At 55.7% G+C, this 23,958-nt stretch overlaps 1 protein-coding gene across 14 annotated transcripts in view; it reads right to left on the bottom strand.

The window, feature by feature from the left end:
• CELF4 (CUGBP Elav-like family member 4) overlaps positions 1 to 23,958 on the bottom strand; it is a 299,993-nt gene that overhangs the window by 52,965 nt on the left and 223,070 nt on the right. For 7 of the 14 annotated variants that reach the window (XM_055324366.1, XM_055324370.1, XM_055324373.1 and 4 more), the window contains exon 3: positions 18,726 to 18,804. In XM_055324366.1, coding sequence (XP_055180341.1) covers positions 18,726 to 18,804 — 79 coding nt within the window. The remainder of the gene's footprint in view (positions 1 to 18,725; positions 18,805 to 23,958) is intronic. The other 7 variants (XM_055324368.1, XM_055324369.1, XM_055324378.1 and 4 more) reach the window with 1 other exon arrangement.

Raw genomic sequence — 23,958 nt, 5'->3', positions numbered from 1 at the left:
GAGGGTCCAGGGCAGAGACTCCAGAGCAAGCAGTGAGGGATGGTAGAGGCTTCTGAGGCCAGAGCTGCTGCCTCCTGCTCCTGGCTCCTCACGAGCTCCCCTGTGTCACTTAATGTTTTGTGGTTAAGTATTTACAGATCTGTTCCCATGGCAACTGAGGCTTCAAAGTTACTCTCACAATTCACATTCTGTTTTCTCAAATGTGTTTCTCTGGTTGATTGCACAGAGTTTTCTGGAAGCTGGCCAGGCCCAGTGAGTCGCATTTCCAGTCCTGTGCTTCCCTGCCTTTGACACTCCCCTTCCAGATCCCACGTGGTTCCCTGCAGGTCTCCCTCCTCCCTTTCTGAGCATACCCCACTGTGGCCCATCCTCCCCCAGCTGCTTTCAGGCTGTCCTAGGGCCTGGAACTTGGAGCCCACTCCCCTCATGCCACCTGGAGCCTGTTCTGGATCCTTTGCAAGCTCCCTAGTCACCAGGAATTGCTCTGCAGCATCTCTGGCCCACAAGCAAGAGCCGAGTCCAGGGCTCCCTCTGTGTTCCTTGAGGTTCCATGAAAGGCGGGGCCTGCCCTCTCACCTCTGACCCCTTGCACCTGGCAGCACCCCCGCTGCACTCCACCCCTTCCCAACACTGTCCCTGTGGGTCCCTGTCCTATGCATTCCCCCATTCATTTCCCAAGCCCCTGCTCTGGGTCAGCACCTCGCACAAAGAGAGTCCTTGTGGGCGGGGCTCACCTTCAGGCTGGGGTGGGGGGAACAGGATGAGTAAGAAAAGATCAAGTAGTGGTCTGTGCTCTGAATACAATAAAACAAGGAGTCAGATGGGGGACCTGGGGCCGTGTTAGCTGGCACCTCAGGACAGGCCTGGGTGGGAGGGACACAGAAGCTAAGACCTGATGAGCAGTGGCATCTGGGGGAGGAGCGCTGGCAGAGGGAACAGCTGGTGCAATGCGGGGGGGGGGGGGGGGGGGGGGGGGGATGTTTGAAGGAGGGCTGCAGGTGGGGTCCAGGAAGCAGCAGGACCAGGGCAGATAGGGGCTCGGACTCCCATCTGAGAGAGAAGATGGGAAGCCTCTGGGGAGTAGGGGAGAGAGCAGCTCTGATGGGGTCACCATGTGGAGCAAGGATTCGGGGACACAGGTGGAGGCTGGGAGATGGAAAGGAGGGGGACAGTAGATCCTCAGAGAGAGAAGGAGGCTCAGAAGGGGCAGGGGATAGGGAGAAACCGCTGTGGCCAGGGTGAGGGGCCATTGGAGGAGCCCCCACAGCTCCCTGTGTCCTCACACACTTGTTGTGTCCCTGCCTGATTCCTTGTCTCTCCTCCACCAGACCTGGGGTGCAACAAACGGAGTTGGGCATGGCTCCCCTGCCGCTGTAGGTGCCCACTGATTGCTTGTGGCCTGGGGCCTGCACCCTGCACTGTGCGCCACACAGCGTTTGCAGAGGGCGGACACTGCAGCCTCCCGAAGCCCCAGGAGTGGCTCCTGTGCCAGCAGTGAAGCTGGTGGGGTGAGTGCTCTTGGGGGCGCAGGCCCGGGATGGCCCTGAGGACCAGCATTCTCTCTCCTCTCTCTCCATCTCATTGCACTGGGGACTCAGGCAAGGCAAGAGGTTGGACCAAATGCTCTCTCCCACCTCAGCCTTGCCTGAGCTGCCCCTCCCCAGGCGGCGGCTCTCCTGCTCCACGCTGCCCCTTCTCCCATCCCACGAGGCCCGGGAGCCCCCCTGGGGAGGTACTGGGAACCTAGCCCAGGCTGAGCCATCACTCTCCGTCAGACCCCGCTAGGAGAGAGAAGGCGCTGACTCTGCTAATGGTCCACTGAGTGGCTGTATCTCTATTATAAATGATTTAAGTCACCGGCATTTAATTGATGTTATAAATATGATATTTATGACACAGTATGGAAAACGATGTGATCTCTCGTTACTATACATCATGGAGCACCGATGTCTCCCTGGCATGGCCTGCTTCCACCTTCCACCTCCTCCCAGCTCTCTGTCCTTGTCACCCCTGTCCAGGCTGCCTGCCTGCCTGCCCTGGGCCTGCCCAGGTAGCAGAGAAGGTGTGATATTGGCGTGGGAAGGCGGATCTGCCCCAGTTCCCCCACCTGGGACTGGCTCTGGGGAGGGTCTGCAGGCAGACATGCGGGCTGGGGCTCCTCTCCGATCTTCAGGGAACTTGTTACCTTCCTGAAGAGCAAACACACACACACACACACACACACACACACACACACGCGCGCGCGCGCGCACTCACATGAAAAGGATTGTGCAGAGGGCAGGATTGCAAGCAAGGGAGGCTTTCTAGAGGAGGGGAGGTGGGGAGGCTTTGAACTGGGTTTGTGGCTGGGCGGGATTTGGAGAACAAATGAAGAGAGAAGGGGCTGAGAGGTGAGACTTCAGAGTCATGCTCACCTAGGTTCTAATCCAATGGTTATCATTTTTGTGTCATCATGGGCAAATAATTTAGTCCTTTTGAACCTCAAGTGCCTTGTTTATAAAAGGGGGATGTGTCCTTATCAGTACATGTAGCACCATCACCTCCTTTATTCTGGACAGCACAGTTCTCTTAAGATGACCATACTGGGGATCCCTGGGTGGCGCAGCGGTTTGGCGCCTGCCTTTGGCCCAGGGCGCGATCCTGGAGACCCGGGATCGAATCACACGTTGGGCTCCGGTGCATGGAGCCTGCTTCTCCCTCTGCCTGTGTCTCTGCCTCTCTCTCTCTCTCTCTCTCTCTCTCTCTCTCTCTCTGTGAGTATCATAAATAAATAAAAAAAATTAAAAATTAAAAAAAAAAAGATCCCAATTTCAGTTCCCTGGGATATATACCTAGAAGTGGGACTACTGATGTTATAAAAAAAAAAAAAAAAAGATGACCATACTGCAAGGTGAATCACATTAGACCTCTTCATGCTGGCTTCTCCTGAGTAACTCCACATCTACCCTAGACTCATGATGGAGGGGATGGACAACTGGGGCTGGATTGAGGGAAACTCTTCAAAGTCCGTCAGAGAGAATAGGAAATAGGGAATCATTTTAGAGTCTTCGTAGCTTAGGAAGGGAGAATCAAGTCAGTTTGAGGAATGCCAATCTGGTGGAGGTGTGTGAGGAGGTGGAGGCAGAGAGGGCAGGCCAGGATGGCAGCTGCCATCCATCCCACTCCATCCTGCTGTTTGCTCTGTCCCTAGGGCACCTTGCTCTCTGCGGGAACCTCATCACTTCAGACTGGTCTCTTGCCTATCTGACCCCACCCACCCTTCCCAGGACCCTGTCAGGTAGCAAGTCCTCTCTTCTAAGCCCCCAGTGCCTTATCACCTCTCTCTCTGCATGCATCCTGAGGTCCTTTGCAGGAGGTCAAGAAGCTGTCAGGCCCCAAGCCTCAATCAAGGACTTCTCAGCACTGAGGAATCCTAGTTTCCATGGCCCAGGGCCGGGGTCATTCAAAACTATGGACAATCTAAAAACTCAGGTGATCCAAAGAATTGGACAGTCCCTACATCATTTCGGCTTTGCTTTGGAATGTATGTTGATTTTCATAGTAAACAAATTGGACACCATGGGAATTTGGGCCATTTAAGGAAAAGTCCCAGGAATACACTGGGGTGAACTGTCTGATGCCGACTGGCCACTCCTTCCTGCTGGAGATGGATGGAGCGACCCACCTAAGGCATCTCTACACCAGAGCCTCCTCTGTCCCTTGCTTCTGCCCTCTTCTGCTGCTGGAAGTGGCTACAAGCCCACTGGATGGGGAGATTGGAGCTCCTGTCAGTATCTACGGACTTGAGTCCCTCAGAAATCCCCTCCATGGAAGGTGCCAAAAGGCCTGTCACTGCCTCTGTCCCCTCAGCACGGTGACAAGCAGCCCACCTTGGTGAGCACTCTCATCAGCAGCCTGGGACAGGCTCATGGCCTCCAGAAGCCTCCTTCTGCCAGGGAGACACATGGTACAGAGGACAGACTGCCATGAGATCACCTATGAGGGAGGACACTCAACAGTGACCACATTGGAAGGTGCTGAGGTGACACTGGGTGGCACAGGTCCCCCCAGCCCAGCTTTCCTGGAGGAGGGGAGGGGGAGGGAGGGAAAGAGGGACATGAAAACCAAGGATAGAAGCTTGGGGACAATCCAGGTGGGAGGCGCAGGGCTCTCCTGGGGGGGGGGGGTGGAGGTGGGGAAGAGGTGAGCTGGGGCAGTGAGTGGTGCTTCCCACGGGTCAGACAGACCTGCCTACATGAGCCTCAGGAGGGGTGGCCTTCCTGTCCATTTTCCTTCCAGATGACCACTGTCACTGAGCGACAAAGCGGCAAGGGATGCAGGCTCTGTGGGACAGGGAGCCCCAGCCCGGCCAGGGCAAAGGGGCGTGAAACAGGTGTGGGAGAGTAGCATGGGGAGGGGGTCTCCATTCTGCAGAAATTGGGAGCCCCTGGAGGGCACTCAGCAGGCAGGGGACTGAACACTGCATGACCCCATCCTCAGCCAGGAGAACTAGGAGGGGCCAGGCTGAGAGGAGAGCAGTTGCCCCTGGGCTCTGACTGGAGCAAGAGCCAGCGCAGCTTGGAGGTGCTGGCGGGGGTGGGGGCAGAGCCTGGGGCGCCCCAGACGCTGAGGCTTGGGGAAGGGCAGCAGTGCTCTCTCACCACCCTCCCCAGGCCCCTGTCGAGGTGTGGCCTGAGCCAGCTCAGCGTCTCTGGAACAAGAGATTAACATTTGAAAGCCACTGGGAGGTCTCCTTACTCCACTCCCTACTCCTCACCACTGCCCCCCCCCCCAAAATGAAAACAGTCGTTGAAATTGAAAAATGGTGCTCAGTGAAGGGTTTAAAGACATTTTGAATTTAAAATATATTCTAAAGGTCATTTTCAGCAGTAATTATGTTATAATGGTGGGGCTCTTAGCAAAGGCAGAGTCCCACAATATTAGGCCAAATGGAAAGTGGTGAGAGCCTCCATGTACCCCATCTGGGCTTTTCAGGTTCACAAGGACCCTTCCCTGAGGCAGACTCCACCTGCCTGGTGGGACACCCTACCTTCCTATGTCTCACTCTTTACAAAGGCACGTCTGCCTTCTGCTTCCAAACACTCCCTCTGGGGTCCTCCTAGTGGCAGGCTCCCTAGCCCCTCCTGGGACCAAGTCCCCTGAGACAGGCTCAAAAGAAGAAGGCTCTCCTGGCCCAGAGTCCCTTCAAGAGGCCAACTCAGGGTGCCTGCCAGGCCTGTACCCACTGCTTCCTGAGCTGGGGGCTGAGCTTGCAAGGAACTTGCTTCTCAGTACTTCTTGACCATGATTGTGGTCTACATTTTTTGGGAACAGATTGAGGACATGACTACACTGGCTACTTATTTAAACCTCAGCGTTTCCTATCCTATATCCCTAGTGAACAAACCCACCCACCCCTTGACCCACTTTTCTCCCTCTCAGCAAGGGTACCCATTCTTTTGCAGGAAGTATCACCCACACAGATGAACAAGCTTGTTGAAGTAGCACAGCATGAGCACCTATGGTTAATCATTCTAGAAGGGCTGGCTGTGGGTTAGAGGCTGGCCACGCCCCAGGGGGTTCCATTAGAAGGCAGACTAGCTGGCTGTGGGGGAAAAAATAGGACAGAGGACAGTGGGGAAGGGCTGTATTTGGGCACATAGACAGAGCCAACTCTGGGCACTGGAGGTAACCTAGGAGGGCTTCATGCAGGTGGTGTGTGAAGCATGAGCACAAACCAACAAAAGAATGAGGAACCCGGAATAGGGGAAAAAAGAAATAAACTGAGGCCTAGGTCTCCCCCAGAAAGACCCTGTCAGCCCAACTGGGGAGAGTGAGTTTGCTCCCCAGATTTCGGATGGGTCTCCACATGCAGCAGAGCTCCAGCCTTGGGATCGGAGGTACGAACCAGGGCCCCTGGATAGTGTTCTCTGTGCATTGCCCCACCTTCAGCAGCTCTGTCCCTGGAGGTTTCCTTTTGGGGAGGCGGTGGGGTGGGGGGAGCAGCTAGCCTGGCTGTGGTCCCCTCTTTCCCAGGCCCCCACATGGGATGGCAGGAAGAGGGGGTGCGTGTGGATGTTTAGGAGGGTGGACAGGGTCGGGATGTGCAGTGCTGGATAAACCGTGGTGGGGCTCAGGTGGGGGTTGGTGGCCCCCAGTTCCTGGGTGTGACCCAGTGGGCAGCAGGGAGAGGGCTGGTAGGGTTGTAGCTCAAGACTGGGGCCCTGGAGGCACCCAGAGGATGGAGCGCAGAAGGAGGCTGGGAAGAAGCAAAAATATAAAAATATCCGGGAGAAGCGCAGCGCCAGGCTACAGTGTTATTGAACTAAAGCATCTTATAAAACTCAAGCCATTAATAACAGGCTGCCGCCACATCGGGGTAATTTATTCAAATTGCGGGTCCGGGATGGAGGAGCAGATGTTTCAGAGCTGCTGGTGTCACAGAATGAGTTCCAAGGGAGAGGGGGCGGTGCCACGTTCTTGGGGGGCGGGGAGAGGACCTCCACAGAGCTTAGCTCGAGCCCCTGCATTCCAGAAGGAGGTGGAGACCTCACCCCAGGCTGCCCCAAGGGAGGAGGAGCGGGCAGGGTGGAGGACGGCTGATGGCTGATTTAGTTCAACAAGTGCCAGGATGGAAAAGCAGAAGGTGAAGACAGGCAGGCCGGGCCCCCTTCCTAGAGCCGCGCAGCTCCCGTGCTATCCAATTGAGGGGCCACTTTCTACTCCAAGTCTTCCCGTGTTTTTTCCTTTCTCCCCACCCAGTAGCTTGGTGCTTGGAATCAGAAGGGCCTGAGTTCCCTTCCAGATGCACCACCGCCCAGCGCCTCATCTCCACAATGGAGTAATCATACCTAAGCCATGGAGTGGGGAGAAGAAGAAACACAGTGACCTAGCGCCAGGGCCAGGCCTGTGCAGGGGTCGACAGTGGAGGTCACTTGGTTTCCTGTACGACCCACCTTATGGCCCTCACTTGTGCTGAACTCAGTGCTTTGATTCAAGGTCTTGTCCTGCCTCCTAATGGCTCCACTGGTTTCACCTCAGTCGCAGCCAGACTATAAACCACTATGGCCAAAGATCATGCTGGTGCACCCACAGCATATGGGGTGTGGAGGGCACACAACGGATGCTCAGTCAAAGCTCGAGATGCCAGTGGCTTTCTTCTCTGGTGGGGCAGGGACAGCAAAGCTTGCACAGGCCTCCCTTTGGATTCCTGGTACCTCAGCACAGTCCTCTGGGTCTTGGCCAAACCTGGGTTGGGTCCTAGAGGAGGGTCAGGGCCTTGAAGCCTGGCCACAGTTTCCAGCGTAAAGACCAGGAAAATCAGTTGGCCCCTGGGTTTGTGCCAAGATGTCAGGAAGCAGAACCTCTATAAGATGAAAATTGGCTCTCCTGCCTGATTTTTGCCTTCGTGGCAAAGCAAACATCTCCCCTGTGAAGCTGTTTCTGGTTTTGTTTTGCTTTGTTTTCTGTTTCTGGTTTTAATTCACTCCCCTCCTGGGGGTGTCTAATGCTGGGGGTGGGGCACTGCTCAGCTGATGTCTTCATGCTGTAAATTTGAATCCCCCTGGGGCAGGAAACACAGAAGGGCCCTAAAAATTCTGGGTGCTCTGACTCACTATTTAAAATGGATGAAAAAAAAATAAAAAAAATAAAATGGATGAAAAGATATTTTCTCCTCCTTTCTCTGTATTGCAGATGTGGATGCCTGCTTATTGAGGGGGCATAAAGTGGGGCTCAGCCCAGTTAAGAGATGTTCCATAACACCTGCTTTGGGTGTCCAGCCTTGTGCTTTGATTCCATGCCCATTGCTGACTAAAGGCCTTCCGTGGCCCCTGATGGCATGTTGCAGTGAGCAGTGGGTGGCTACAAGGGTGACACTCTGGAAATGTCCCAATTGGAGGCAGACACGTCTCTTCTCCCAGGCCCAACCCGGATGGTGCCACCATAAGGTGATGAGAGGAGAATGAAGAGGCCCTTTTGGCCCCTCCCCCGCACTGCCCCCCCCAAGCCCTGACCTGAAATGGCACTCCTGGAATGCTGTTCTGTTAGGGAAAGGTTGCTGAAGCAAATCTGCCCTTGGCAGGCCAGCATCCAGCATATTTATCAGATGCCAGGGCTCAGGAGCCAGGCGGAGGGGCCACCTTTGCCATCTCTGTTGCCTGGCCTAGGGACTGCCCTGGACATGATGCAGGGGATTGGCGGTCAGAAGCTTGGGGCGAGACTGTGAGGACCACCAATACCCCCACCCAGGAGAGGTGAGGGGAAGTGGAAAGGCCACAGGGGCAGGAGAGGGCTTACTCCCCCTACTCTCACCCTGCCTCTCCCCCAAAATGCTCCTTATCCACCTGGCTGTGAGGTCAGGGTAGCTGCTGGCCCCGGGCCTCTGCTCCCTACAAATGAGCCCTGCTTGTAGCTCAAGGTTCATTTCGAATGAAGGAGAAAGCGCAGCCCCACACTCACGGGGCAATCAGCGCACTCCGTGATGAATGGAGCCTGTGTCACTCAGTGAAAATGAATATTTCTTTGCGATAATGGCCAGATGGTAGCAACTCTCCGATCCAAATTAAAACATGCATGATAAATGCCAGGAAAACAGAGGAAGACAAAACCCCAACCTGGAGTGAATTCTCTCTATAAATCTTCCCCCTACGCCCCCCTCCCCCACCACCATGGCGGCCCTGCTAATAGCCATTAAATTATTAAGATGCGCTGCAAGGAGAATGCCAATGTCACTGGCACCCGCCCCACTGCCCACCTCCGCCCCCTGCCTGTGGGCCTGACTCCGGAGGAGCTGGGGGTGGGGAGACCAAAGAGGGGGCTGCATTTAGACCAGCAGAGAGGCAGGATGATGGAGAAGGTTCTTCTTAGAGGCAGGAGTGCGAGATTGGCCTTGTGGTGCCAGCACTGAGGGAGGCCTGCTGGGGCCTGGTGCCCAGCCGGGCTCTGTGGAAGGCCAGACACACCTGCCCCCAAGGAGGACACTGTCTCTATGGAGAGATGGGCAACTAACACCCACTTTGTGGCTGTATGGCTCAGGGAGAGGGCAGGAAAGGGGTTTCTGAGCCAGGATGACCAGTGGGGAACTGCTAGAGGAAGTACGCCCACGGGGTGGGCCCTGATGAAGGCTCTGATCACACTGAGCTGAGCAGCTGAGAACGGTCAGAGAGGACCATCCAAGGGCAGGCGGGTGCCTGAAAGTGAATGTGTACCTGGAGGGCTTAAAGGCATCAGGTATTGGGCAGGGTGGGGGCAGCTTGGGGGCTTGTGTTTCATGGTGACCACAGGGCTCTTGAGCTTACACTCTGATTCCCATTGCCCCCTGCCCCTCCCCTCACTGGCACCTGCATCCATCTCTCCCTGGACTCCCTGACACCCTGTCCAGTCTTCCCTGTGGGCCACCAGCCCTCCCAGCTCCAGCTTCCAGCAATCACCAACCTCTTCCATAGTCTCCAGGACTCCCTATCATCTTCCAGAAACCCCCAATTCTTTAGCTGGGTATTCCTGGGAACCCTCTCCTTGGGCCAACTGGTGTCCTCATTTTTTCCTGGACAGGCTCTATGCCATGGGGCTTAAATTCCTTGTGTCACTGGCTTTTCAGCCTTAATCCCATCCAGCAGGGAGCCTGCTCCAGAAAGCCTTCCCTGACTACTCTCCCCTTTGCCAGCTAAGGCTCACTGTCTCCACTGCTCATCTGGTGCCCATGAGGCCATGAACTGATCTCCCTGTGAGCTTCTCTAGGGCCTAGAGCTTAGCAAAGGCTGGAAGATGTCTCCCTGGGACTCCACTGCATCTGTCTTTCACAGTCAGCTCTCTAGGGGCAGAGACCATCTCTTCTCAGCAACTGGTCATTGATGTCAAGCCTTAAACCTCCTAAGGCACTCGGGACAGTTACCTCATGTTGGGATGTGGCATCGTGATGTGGGGATCATGGATATGTCAAGAAGAAAGCCCACCCTGGCTGGTCCCTGGTGAAGTCCAGCTTCCACAGAGCCTTCCTCCTCACCAGGCCCAGACATACAAGGCCCTGAGTGCCTGCTTGGCGCTCCTCCGTCCGGTAGTCATGGAGTTCCTCTACCTGCTCTTCCCAGCTGACCCTCCAGGCTCACATGTGTTACAGACAGGCTCATCTTCCTACTGACTAATTTGCACCCAGGTCAGACGCTCCCAAATCCTCCCAAGAGGCTTGTTGAGGAGAGTGAAGAGCTGGAGAGCCCATCCTAAAGGCTGGAGCCCCTCCTCACCCTCTGTGTATCCAATGGGTGCCACAACACTGGGAGAGCTTGCTGTGGATCTCAGCACCTCAGCAGAGACTGTGAGAAGTCAGCAATCCATGCAGGCTGGCCCAGGAGGGCTGAGGTGTAAAGGCTGGTTTACCGTCTTTGGGTGAGACACCCACCTCTCCTCTCTGAGCCCTCATCTCCCCTCCATAAAGTGGGGTTGCTGCTCAGCCAACCTGGCAGAGCTGTTGTGGGGCTCAAGGTGCTCTCACTGGATGCTCTAGATGACTGGCTCTATCTCCCCCTGAGAACTCTAGCTGCTGCAGACAGTGCCTGGTTCCCATGTGTGCTGTGCCACATGAGACCCACAATGCACCAAGTCTGAGTCTTCCAGAAAGTGGATCCTCTTCTCCAGCCAAACCAGTTCTTCTACATTATTTTTGATAATGTGTATATGTTTAAAAATTTTTTTAAAGTAATCTCTACACTCAGCACGGGGCTTGAACTCATGACCCTGAGATCAAGAGTTGCGTGCTCTACTGACTGAGCCAGCCAGATGCCCCTAGTTCTTCTATATTATCTTTAAAAGATCTTACATGCCACATATTTGCCTTGCTTGTCTCTGTGTCCATGTCTTTGCTTGTGACACCTTAGCCTAGATGCTACCTCTTGGTAAATCTGTCATCCCAATAATCACCTCCTGCAGGAAGCTTTCCTTGTCCTGCCCCAGTCGGGTAAATCACATGCTCAATGCAGCTCAAGCCCTAGGCAGTATGATTTTTATTTGAGCTTTATTTACCACACTTGTCAGAGGTCCTCACCCCTGTCACCTCCTCCCATGTCCCATGGACTGGACTCTTAAGAATAAAAGAACTGCAGCACTAGTCATCAGCAAAGATTCCCCAGTTTGCCAACTGCAGGCCGTCTATGGCAACTCCCATATCTTGCCTGCCCCTCATTCTGGCTCTCAGGATCTTCCAAATTTGCCTTGGCTCAGCTTATTGTCCCCCCTGGAAGCTCTGCCCTTCTTTGCTCAAATCCCCTTGCCTCTGAAGGCCAGGCAGGCGTTCCTGGCTCTGATCTCTGTGATCTCAGTCTCTCCCTGCCCCCTCCCCGAACCTCTCACCACTCCCAGGTTGTTATCAGACTGTCTGACTGCCTGTGCCAGGGGCCAGGAAGGCACTGGATCCGTCTCATCCATGCTGGGGCCCACTCAGTGCAGTGCTGAGGACCAGTAGGCCCAGGGAGGATTGTGTGTGACATTCTGTCTCTCTCTCCATCCTGCTAGTGCCCCAAGGAGGCAGGGATCTTCCTCCTGCATGCCCACACAGTACCTGCAACAGGTTGCCATGGGAGTGGCCTTTCTGTGTCATTACGATTTCTGTCATCAGCCCCTTCAGCCTGGACACACATGTGGCAGCTTTTAAATATCATCCAGGAGCCCATTTGCAATGATTAATATCCCATTTCCTCTGAAACAATCCTTTGCTAAATTAGCTGGGGCCAGAGGGAATTTGGCGAGGAGCCGCGTGTCTCAACTTAACTTGCCGAATGGATTAAAAAAAGAAAAAAACCCCTCAAAAACAAAATGCAGATCAATCAACATCCCTTCCCCCAGCTGAAAACCTAAAGTCCATTTAAACTCAGCAGGTTTGCAGTTAATTATAATTTCACACCTATGGCAGGAGTTACTGTGGTATTTATAATGTGTGCCGGCCCCCCTGGGGCCTCTGTGGGGGCCTCACTAGGGACCCTTCCCACGAGCCACCGCCTTCCCGACCACAGACACCTGTATTCACCAAGCTGCTCTTTGGGTTCGGTCTTGTAAATTAAGGATGCTTCCTGGATTTTAAAAATGTCTTTCTTTGTAAATGGTCTTGGGGAAGAAAGGACACAAAGATTTCTAAGGAACGGATCATGGAGGACAAAACCCCGGGGGAAGGGGAATCTTGCACCACGATCTAAGGAACCTAACGGTTGGAAATGCTTAAACAAAAAGGGATTGTGGTCAGACATGTGGTAGAACTTCCTGCCCATGAAAGAAGCCAAGGCATGGGTGGGCCACCTGGCCTGGCTTCGAGGTGTCTAATCCTTCAGCCCTTCCCAAAGGCAAATCACTGGGTCTGGCAGGGCTCTGGTGACCCCTGCCCCAGGCTACTCACTGAGCACTGCAACTGTCTGGGCCCTGCTGTCTCATGTCTGACTCCCGAGCTGAAAGCTGTTAAAGCCTTTTCTTTGATATCAGCCCAAAATAAATCAAGGATTCATGTACAAGCGAGATCAGCCGGGACCTTGGCTTTGGGGCTGGTGTTCAGGGGACAGCATTAAAATCTATAGCTTGAGAAATTCTGGTGGGGATAAGCCAGGACTGACAAAAGGGGGTTTCTAAGCTCTGGGGAAAGAGGCCAAGATGGACTGCGGAGTTGCTTTTTTCCCCTTGATTGTTTTTAAAAACAGGAGGGGTGGGGTGAGAAGCTACCTCATGGTGGGGGGAGGCGGAGGGTGCGTGGACAGATGGCTCCAGGGCCTGGAGAGGCCCCGGAGTTCCAGGTCCTGGCCAACAAGCCAGTTAGCCCTCCTCCAGCCAAAGGGTCATTGTGACCCCTTACCCACCCTTGGGCCCAGGTATGGCTATGGACAGGGAGGATGGTGATGTCGCCCTCCCTACGAGCTACGGATACTGGGGTTTAGGGCACCTGGGAGGCTAGGTGGTTGAGCATCTGCCTGCAGCTCAGGTTGTGACTCCAGGGTCCTGGGATCGAGTTCTGCATGGAGGTCCCCGTGAGGAGTCTGCTTCTCCCTCTGCCTGTGTCTCTGCCTCTCTCTCTCTCTGTCTCTCATGAATAAATAAATAAAATCCTAAAAAAACAAAAATTATACTGGAGCCTGCAGGGTCTGGTGAGGGGGGTTGGATAAGGAAGTCCACTCCCCCAACACACACATATTCACACATAGGCACAAGGGAGTACACACACTGTCCAGCTTCCAGAGGCTTCTGTGGGGACACAGAAAGTGAGGGGGCTGCTGACGGTAGAGTCCTTTCTGCTCTGAGGTGCAGATCCTTTTTCTTTAGGGGTCTGCTTTGGGACCTGGGTCACTGGGCCTCTTCTCAGCCCAGGATCTCACCCTCTGTGCTGGGCTGAGGTTAGCTTGGCTCATTCTGGGGTCTCTCAGGTAGGAGCCTGAAAATAGAGTTCTGGATGTGTTACACCCGGGTGGGGGGGGGGTTCCTGATGCCCCAAAGAGGAGAGATGGGGCCAGACAAGGAGGGGCTTGTGCATTGGGACACGGCTGCACAGGTGAGGCTGTTCTTTGGCCTGGGTCTCTGCCCACCCTACCCCACCCCCATGGGAGCCTCACCCAGGAGGTCCCCACAGGCAGTGCTACTGGTCTATACAAGCTTTTCCTCACATGTTCCTCACCCCCCACCCCTCCCCACTGTACCGCATCTCCAGTCAGAGGCTGTCTAAACCGATAGGTTTCTTTTTTTCAACCTTGTTTCCTACTGTCTTGGTATAATTTCAGATTAATCTTCAATTCTTGGTGCCCCCCACACCCCTAGCTTTAGTTTTCTGTGCATCCCGTCCCGCCTGGGCCAAGGGTTCCCAACAGAATCCTGAGGGGTTTCTGATTATCCAGAAGCTGGCGTCAGGGAGACATTCGTTGCCATCTAAGATTCAGAAAATTGAAACTTCTATTGAATTTTCAAACAGCGGGACCAGCCTGCACATCTATTTCCTCTAAACGCTCGCTAAATTGCCAACCTAGAGTATGGGACTGAATGGCTAGAAAGGTCTGGAAGGGAGGCACCCAACCCCGGGGAGGTCCAGAGTGTGGCCACGGGGCTCCTGGGGCCCCAGGACCCGGAGGCAGCAGGGAGCTGCCCGCACCCCTCAGCTGGGCTCCCTAGCCTCCCCTAGCACGTTCGTTGTCTGTGTCTGTTTAGAAATAAAATAATGCTCGGAGGAGAAATGAGGAACTTAATAGGATTTAAAAAGCCGCAGGAACCGATGGGGCTCCAGATGGTAGAGGGGCTGGGAGGACCGAATCAGCCCGGTTTTATGGTGGGGAACGTGGCCTCGGGGAGGGCCTTGGAGCCGCATTCGCATGCATCGTGTCCAACCTCATTAGCCAGCCCGGCGGGACTCCGCTGCCACAGAGCACGGCCACGGTGAGGGGGGCGTCGGCCCTGAAGATGCCGAACGGAACGGGGAGCAGCGCAGGGCCGCAGGTACACCGCCTGGCTGGCTGGGCCGCACCTGCTCGGACACCTCTCCTCTCCTCTGGCACCTGCCCCAGCCCTCGCTGCCTCCCGGCCCTGCCCAGCTCCTCTCCGCAACACCTCCCACCCCAGACAGACAGAGACCGGAGGGAGACAGACAGACATGGGCTCCCAGGTCTGGACAGGGACAAGGCTCCTTCAACTTAGGCGATTTGGAAGGACTTGGCAGGGGGGATGAATGAAGCTCCTTCACTCTCTAGAAGCTTCCCTAGATGGTGGCTGACTGCAGTGACCCCTCCAGGGCTCCCTTCATGGCGGGAGCTCAAGGCCACCCCCAGTATCTCTCCTGAGCCTCCCCCCAGGCCCTGTAGCCAGTGGCAGAACAAGAGGACCTTGTAGCAGGGAGCTTAGCCCTCCTGCCTGGGGTGTCCACCCTCCACCATCACCTGGCCTCCGGCAGGCTCCCCCCGGGCCTGTCTTCTGAATGGGCCAGGGTGGAGACTCAGGAGACCCTTAGCAGTCCCCATCATGGGCTGTGAGGTCTTCCCTAGCTGGGACCTCACACATTCCAGTCAAGAGTCCAGTCCTCTGGAGTGTGTGTGTGTGTGTGTGTGTGTGTGTGTGTGTGTGTGTGTGGTTTCCAGGTCCTACAGGAGCATGAGGGCTATGGTGGTAAACCCTAAAAGATTATTTCCAGCCTTGCTCACATTCCCTCTGGAGAGGCTCCCCAGTGCCACATCTGCCCCCTTCCGAGGGATGAGGAGCCCCTGTTAGCCCTGAATCCCTTCTTTCCTGGGTCTGTCTCCCGAGTCATCTCGATTTGTAACCTCTCCAGCTCATCAGCCCCCTCAGTGTTGCTGTTTTTTTCTGTCATTCATGTTGATGAGATAAAATCAGGTGGCCTGGGTCTGTGCCCGACACCCCAGGCACTTGTCCCTGGTGAGGGATGATTGTTTTCCACCTTTCCAGAAGTGTGTTGGGTCTGTGGGTACCTTGTCAGTGTGGGTGTACGGCATGTTGGAGGGTGTTGGGGGGTGCAAGTGTGCAACTGCGTTCCAGGGTTCCTCCAAACACAGCATGTTTAGCTCTTGGGGGCCTCATCCTAAATCTTAAGCTAAATCTTCTGACCTATCGATGGTTACTGAGAAGAGGTAGGGGTGGTTTCTGGTGATGGGGTGTGTGTGTCTGGCAGTGGTGGGGTAGGATGAGGTCAATGTCTGCCATACCCAGCCCAGACCTCAGCCACTTCTTCCCTTTCCTTGGGCCCTTTGAGAGTGGTGGGCACACTCCCCAGCCCCAGCCTCTTCCAATTCAGCCCAGGGGTGCCCCAAGCTGGTTTGCTGACTAAGGGCAGGGCTCTCGGGGCCTGAGCTCCAGAAAGGAGCACCCATGCCTGGATACAGGAACCTCATTTGCCCCTAGTGGGGGCGAGGGGTGGCAGGTTGTCCTGTCTTCTGGCTGTAGTACTCCCCTGGGCTGAGACTAGGGAGGATGAGGAGGAGGTTAGGGCTACAAGGCAGCACAGTGTGGGCACCCATCTAGACACTGAGAGTGAAACTCAGAGGCTGAGGGGCCCCTGCAGCCATGGAACCCAATTCAGATGTTGACCATGAACCAGTTCATGGGGTAGGTGCATGCCCTAGGGAAGGTCTTTGCCTCTGGGATGGCCAGGGCAGGTGGGGGTGCCCTCCACCAGGCTCTTCTCTGTCCCCAGCCTGCCTCATTTCTCTAGCTAATGAATTGGTTTGCTTATTTGAGGGTGACTCCGTTTAGATATAGCTTGTTTTAGTGAGCTCTGTGGGGTAAACTGGATCCTCCTAGCAGAGAGATGGCTCCTTCCCTACCCAACTGGAGCCCAGGCTCTTGGTGGTGGTAGCAGGGGCTAGCTCCTCTCTTCCTGAGCAGGCACATGACAGCAGGGATGCCCTCTCACTGCTTGGTCCCCCCAACAGGATCAGTGGCTCCTCATCTGATGGAGACAAGGCCAACCCTTGGGCCTTGTGTGCAGAGCCCCATTTTCACTTTGTGTCCTCACTGTTTCCCTCCAGGTCTACACCAGACCTCTTCTAGGAAGCCCTCCCTGCCTGCTCCAGGCCACAGCGAGCTCTCTTCTTTGACCTCCGCCAGCTGTGGTGTCTCATGTCTCACGGGTTGGTCCAAGAGCCCTGCCTCCCTCACCTGAGACCATGCTCTTCTTCCCTCAGTAGTCGTCTTCCATACCTTTCTCTGTTCCTATTTCTTCCATCTCTGCTAACGTTCACCTCTTCCCCATCCTCTTCCCACCAGAATAAGTATTTAATGGATATTAAATTATTTTAAACTGACTTTCTTTCCTTTTTTTTTTTTAAATAGCTTGGTGATAGTGCTGACTCAGGATCATCTCACTGTTTAATATTGAATATGCAATTAATAGATAGATGTTTAGGTTTGGCTCTCCCTCCCCCCCTTTCCACTGCAAGAATAAAAGAGCTGATTAATCTGGTTTGGGGCAAGTGTCAGTGGCAGGAGATATATGGGAGAAAGGCGATGAGGTTAGCAGCTTGGAGTCAGAGAGGTCTCGCCTCCAAGGCAAGTGAAGGAGAAAAGGGTTTGCATTTGAGCTCCGTGTGGCCTCACAGGGCACGGTGTTTCTGACACCCCACTCCGGTCCCGGAGAAAACTGGCTGGACTCTGAGTTGTCTTCTCCGCACCTGATGGGCCCCCTACACCCCGGCAGGGGCCCCCCTCTGCGGGGCCTTCTTCATGCCACCCCGGCTTCTTCTCTAGGTGTGGAAACTGCCCTCCTTCCAGGCCAATTCAGGTACCACCTCCTCCAAGGTTTCTGGCTGCCTCCACTTCAGGGGCCCCCTTCTCTGGGTTCAGGTGCTGCTTACTGTTCTAGCTACCCTCCTGTATACCAGAGCTTTCTCCCCGCCAGGGATAGGGGCTCTTCCCTGCATTCTGGCCCTGCGACATGAAAGGGGTGCTGCAGGTGAGTCACTGCATGATGGGGTGACCCATGGCCCAGGGCCTGCTGGGCCTGCCTCCTGGAGACACTCTCTAGGGGAGGCCCCTGGCTCTGCCATATGCCACCAAGAAGTCCTGCATGAGGTGGGACAGTCCTCCCCTCGCCACCAGGGCGAGGATGCCTAGAGCTGGGTGTTAACTGGACAGCCAGGAAAGGGGAAGGAGCAAACAGCGTGAACCAGGTGGGCTTTCCTGCCTGGACCCTTTACACCTGAACCATTTCTACCTGTCAGCTGACCCACCTCTGCTCTCAGGGTCCTCAGGGTGGGAAGCTCTCAGAAGGCCATAGGGAGGTATGTCAGTGCCCTGAGCCATGCGGCCCCTCTAGGCAGCTGCCAGATACCAACTGGGCTCTGGGGGAAGGTGGGATTTGAGCTCCAAGTCAGGAGGGCCCTAGGGCCTAGAAGCCTTGTGCCCAGGTCAGGGTCCTGCTAGGGCCCAGAGGGCAGCAGCCTGAGCTAGAGGGACCACAGGTCTCTGGGGCAGGCAGGCCACCTGTGGCCACGCTACAGTTCTCTCAGGACAAGGGCTTTGACTCTGAATTTGCAAGTAGCTTTTGCCTATTTTGCTTTTTTGCTCTTAATTTCCTAGAACACCTTTTGGAGGGAGGGAGGATGGGGAGAGAGAAATTGCTCAGTGCCTGTCTAGGCTGAGAGAGGGGTGACCTGTCCAGGCCCAGAACCCAGGATGGAGGTGCTTGGCAACGGGAGCCAGGAGCCGGTGCTGGTGGAGGGGGACAGAGCCTTCCTCTCAGAGCAGGGCTCTGTGCTTATGGGGTGTGGCTGTGCCCTCCTACCCTGTCCCCTTCCAGACATCTCCCTGCTGGCTCCAATCTACCTCCAGGATCTCGACCTCAGCAGTCCCAAGCCCCCATGGCAGCCCTTCTCAGATTTGCCCACTCTGGCTTGACCCTTCCCAGAAAAGGGCCGCAATCCACTCCCTCGCTCCCAGCCTGGCACCCAGGCTTCGGCTCATGCTCCATCATGGGGGAGGGGGGGTTCCTTGGCGACAGGGAGGGGAGCACATCCTTTGGGTTTCCTAAAGGAAGCAGAAGAGTACCCTCGGACAGGCTACTTGTTTACTTACAGGAAGGAAGGAAAACCACCTTCTGGCAGACCCCAGTCACCTCCTCCCGTCCCTTCACTCTCGGCCACACCAGTCACCCCCAGCTCCAGAGCCCTGCCCCAGCTCCCAGCCATGGGGTCCCTAGGGCCTGGAGGTGAAGGCAGGGAGTCGCTGCATCAGGGGGAGGAAGGGAGGGGTGGGGCGGGGGAGGGGGGCAGAGACAAGTGAGCCCTCACGTGAAGGGGGCTGGCGCAGGCAGCTACTACCTCCTCGGCTCTCGCTGTCCGCTGGCTTCACCTGGATCGGCCGGTTCATCTGCAACAGAGCACAGGGGACGGCGTCAGAGCAGGCCTGGGGTGAGGGGCACACACCACACCCGAAGGTACACAGGTGATCATGGGTACAGAGGCACACAGGCCACACCCACTCACATGGACACCCCCACACCACCGCTGCCCCCCACGCAGCTGCAAGTGTGCCCATTGTCGCCAAAGCCCCACCCGTCTCCCGTGGCCTATGCAGTCCCCAGGGCCCCCGATGTTTCAGGAGGGTTTCTCCGGATTGGAGACTCAGCGGTGTCCCCCTCTCAGCTTTGAGCAGCTCTGGCTCGCCTGTGACGTCAGAATCTGAGGTGTCCTCACAGCACATCTCTGGAAGCCCTGGTTCGCCGGAGACAGTTGGCTTTGTCCAAAGGAGTTGGTCTCTGGCCACCCTGTGCCATCTCGCAGATGTGAGCTGTGGGTCCCAGGGGTGCTGAGGCTCTGGCCACCCAGCTCCTACTTGGGGCTGGGCTCAGGGCAGTGGCTCCTGACTGCAGTGGGCCGTCCCCTCGGGGGGTAGGTGGAGTGGGTGCAGCTACTGTCTCCCGTGGTATCCAGGGGCCAGGAGGACACAGGACACGGCTGACCCCTCACGTCTCCCGGAGGCCCATCTCTCTCTCTCTCTCTCTCTCTCTCTCTCTCTCTCTCTCTCTCAGGGATCCACGTCAGTGCCTGGATCAGGCCACTAGGGGTCTCTGAACTCCAAGAATCGCAGCTCCGCGCTAGTCTTTAAAGCTCCCGCGGGGAGGCCACCGGGTGGGCTCTCCAGCCCCGAGGCCCCAAGATATTTCAGACAATAAAAATGGAAGGAATCACGCAAATGAAATCCTACTTCGTGTCTTTTCCAGCGCTTTCACCTGTCAAGTACCTCTCTTATCCCTTACTGCATTTTCACTTCTCATACAAACAAACCCTGACAGGCAGACGGGGCAGGACAGGCACCCCCATTTCATAGACGAGAAGCTGAGGGAGCCACCCCACGCCAAGGCGGGCCCAGGAGCCGGAGTCAGCCAGGGCTCTCCCTCGGCTTCCATCCTGTAGCAAGTGACTCTTTGTTGCCGGTTTCTCTGACCTGCGGAGGCCGGACTAGCCAGTTACAAGCTTCCTCAGGCCTTCTGGTCTAGGATTCGAAGTGAGTTGTGGCTGCGTCAAGACAAGTGGGTGGGGGAGCGTGGGTGCCCGTGACTCAGCAAGGTGAAGACAAGGCCAGGGGAAGGGCAGAGCTTCCACGAGGAAGGACGGGGAGGCAGGAGGCAGGGCGCGGAGCAGAGGAAATGAGACACAGGTGGCCCGCGGGGGGCAAGACAGGACTCCTGGGGCCAGGCCCCTAAGATGGGGTCAGAGTGTCGTTGTTCACACAAGGTCCCCACTTGGCACGCCTTATGGAGTTGGGGAGAAAAAGCTACTTTGTATGTAAGCTCTGCCAGAGAGGAGACTGGTGTTACAAAAAGCTCCAGTCACAGGGAGAAGGAAGAAGGACATAATGAAGTTCCTGGCTTCACTTGGGAGGGGGGTCCTGAATCCCTCCCTCCCCCATAAACAGCCTCCTTTGCAGCTCGTGAGCAAAGGGCACAGAAGGCTGAGCAGGCTTCTGGCTATGAGGGAGGGGCACTCCTGGTTTCCCGTCCAGTGCTTTTTGGGACTCAGGATCCAACCCTTTTCTAGAATGTCCCTCCTTCCTGGAACACCCCTAACTTACACAAAGTAAATTCAACAAGGCAAATGGAATCTGCCTGGGCAGGAGCCTTCCACCTCAGGGGGCGCCTCACCCCCAGCAGCCCCTGTCCTTGGAACATGGACATTCGAGAATCTTCTGCCCCAGGCTCACGGACTTAGGCCTAATTTCCAGTCCCCTACCCCTCCCTGACCTCCACCATGACTCGGTGCTAGGCTCCAATTTGTGGGCTTCCTGGCAGCAGGGATCCAGGGGCTCACCCAGCTTCCCGCCTACCCTCAGCCACTGGCTCAGCACCCACAGGGTGCTCCAAACAGGCCGGTGCACCAGAACTGAACTGGTTCCTAGGGACCTGTGGCTCCTGGGGTCATTTTTCATGTTTCATTAGGATCTAGGGATGGTCAGCATCCAGACAGCTTTTGCGGGGCTGTCGAAGAGGTGCCAGTCTTGATGGAGAGATAAAATACGGCCCGATGCTTTCTTAATTCTCAGCAGAAATAAAGTGTCAGGCTCAGTTGGGAAGATTCCTCAGCTGGAGCAGGCTCTGTACAGATGCCTCGGGCCCGGAGGGAGATCTTCTCGCCAGGCCTGTGTCTCTCTCTTCCTGTTCCAGACTCCAGCCCTGTGCAGCCTCACTAAGGCTTGCTTCTGCCCCGAGGAGGGGGAGTGGACTGAGGGAGCCTGTCTTGGGGAGACGGGGCTGCGCCAGGCTGCAGAGACAGTGGTGGTAAGGAAGGGTGAGGGGTAGGATGGTGGGTGGGGCACTGCCATCTCATCCTTCTTCTAACGTTGCACCTCAGACCTTGGCCACAGCCTCAGGGAGGTGCCGGCCACCCGGCCCCAAGCTGTCTCTTACAGGTGAACAGCCTGCTTCAAGGACACTGGGGCCTGCTTCTTGGTGGCTTTCCTCTCTCTGTCGCCTTCTGCCCAGCCAACCCCATCAGTCACTGTATTATCTTTCCAGGAGGACCTGGGCTGGGGTTCCAGTGCCCTCTTTGCTGATTCTCTTTCTGAGGTGTCATCTGTGTCCCTTTATGGGTTGTGCTTCAGGGATGGGGGTGTTGAGGACTCAGGACTGCCTCCCCGGGTCCAGCAGAGCTCCCTGAACGTACCCCGAAGCCATCGGGTGTCAGTCCTTCAGGGACATCACTGACTCTTCTGACTGTGTTTCTGCTTCCAGCTTGGGGTCCTGTCAGGGGGAGCGAGGGGTCCTGGCCCTGGGCTTTTGGGGGTCCTCCCTGTCCCCACTGCAGCAGAGTACGGCGGGGTGGCTTTTTCCGCCTGTCCTGCCTCCCCTCCCCCTCCCCATCTCCACCACTTTTTGCATCAACACATATCCATGCATTAAACAAGACATTCCATTAATTTCTTCATCATCATAACTTAAGCTGGGACATACCCTTTAAATATTCATTCAGCTATGAAAACTGGGCATTAAAATTTTAATAATGTCAAGCTCATTTGAACCAGGCTCCTTGGGGACGATTACGATACAATTAGAATAAATACGATGATTGAGCCAGTCCAAAGGCTTCACCTGTCTGTCCAACGTGGCTCCTTGCGGAAAGAGAGGTCTGTGGCCAGCAAGCAAGCAGACAGATTGACAGACAGGCGGGCCTGGCTCTTTCTTGACTCCCAGTCTCCTTTCCAGGCGCACAGCTTCCCAGGTGGGTTCTCCCTTTCTCAGCTACCTCCCACAGGTGCCCACAGGTCTCTGCCGCCCCCTGCAGGCCAGGGTACAGAGGCCTCCCTCCCCTGTCTGGGAAGATGGGCCTGATTAACCCAGGTCCCAAGTCCCCCTTTCCCTGCCTGTCCTCCCGCTTGCAACCTGGATGGGGCTCCTGGGCTGGCTCCTGTGTGAAGGCCATTATTCTGTCTGTGTGTCCTCTTTCCCACCCCACAAGGGGCTCCCTGAGGCTGGCACGAGCACCCCACCAGAACAGGGCCACCTGCGGAGGTGGCCCCTGGGCCATTAAGGTCCTGATGTGTTTTGCCACCAGACCAGGAAGGGACTGGCCTCCCCCAGCTTCCCCTCTGCTGCACTTATACCTTCCTGAGAGCCGACATGGAGGTTTGGGGGCAGGGGCTGAGCCCTGTCGTCCCTCGCTGCTAAAGCCAGTGCTGGCCAGAACCCTAGGGACATCCATGCGTGGACTTGCCCCTGCTTCACTTGGGACAGCCCCTACATCACTAGGATCCTCAGGGCCCTCCACCACTTGCCTTCTCAGGGCCTTGAGCCCTCTGCTTCACACCGGGCCCCGGTGTAGCTGACCCAGAGCTGTCTCAGAAATAAAAGGACCCAGGGGTGCCTGGGTGGCTCAGTCAGTTAAGCATCTGCCTTCGGCTCAGGTCACGATCTCAGGGTGCTGGGATCAAGCCCTGCACTGGGTTCTCCACTCAGCAGTGAGTCTGCTTCTCCCTCTCAAATAAATAAATAAAATCTTAAAAAAAAAAATAAAAGGGTCTGGAAAGTTCTCTGTCACCTCTCACTGGCCACCCAAACACTCCTCTTCTTCACTGAGACTTCCTCCTCTTTCAATAAGACTTCCCTGGTTATGTCTCGGCTCCCTTGGTCACACATGGCCTTGTATTACTTTGTGAGCTGTCTCTCTTCTCGTGTGTGTGTGTGTGACAGACTGAGAGAGGCACTTGTTTCTCAAGCAAGAGCAAGAACTCCAGTTTCCTACACATGGACCCCCTAGACCCTAACTCAGGACTAAGTTCCACTGGACTATGTGTGTGTGTGTGCACGTGCATGTTTGAGTAGTACTTGTGTGACATTATAGACATCTTAAAAGAATTGATTTCGGCTGGAGACTGGGAATAAGCAAGATCAGGGAGGAAACTAGTACAGTTCCTTCTGCATAGTAGCCTCTCTGTAAACGTCACCCTCCAGGTTGCTTTCACTCCATGACCCAGAAATGCCTTGGAAGGTCTGGACCGATGCCCCGCATAATGCCAGGGCGGGCAGAGGATGGTTGGGGTGACAGGGATTACTGTGGTGGCCTACAGAGATGGCCAGGGTGCTCTCCACCCAGCGGCTGAGTCCCCAAATGTAATTCCAGGGTGGGTGTTCAAGCCTCAGTGCTGAGGGTCCTTTTAGGCCCCTTTGCGATGTGTGAGCGCCTGGTGGTACCCAGCTCCCCTGCTCACTGGAGGGGCTCACCTCTCCCCAAGCCATGGCAGAGTGTGGCAATGCCTCTTCTCCTCTTGTCTTGTTCACTGCAAAGCAGCTCTTATCTCCGTCCCTTCCCACCGCCTCCCATGCTTGTGAAGAGCCTGGCTCCTATTCCTCATCAGTCCCCACTGTTTGTTCTCATCCCCCTAAAGAGCTCAGCTTTTATGTTGTCTGCACCACCACCACCCCCAACCCAGCACACATAATGGTCATGGAAACAGTGAAGCAGCAGACCCTGCAGGCTAGGGCCCACTGGGATATCTGTGCCCCAACCCAGCAGCATTACTGCTCTGGGA

Source organism: Nyctereutes procyonoides, unplaced genomic scaffold (assembly GCF_905146905.1).
Source record: "Nyctereutes procyonoides isolate TBG_1078 unplaced genomic scaffold, NYPRO_anot_genome, whole genome shotgun sequence".
In the NCBI taxonomy this organism is placed as follows: Eukaryota; Metazoa; Chordata; class Mammalia; order Carnivora; family Canidae; genus Nyctereutes; species Nyctereutes procyonoides.
This window is presented reverse-complemented; position numbering and strand designations above follow the sequence as displayed.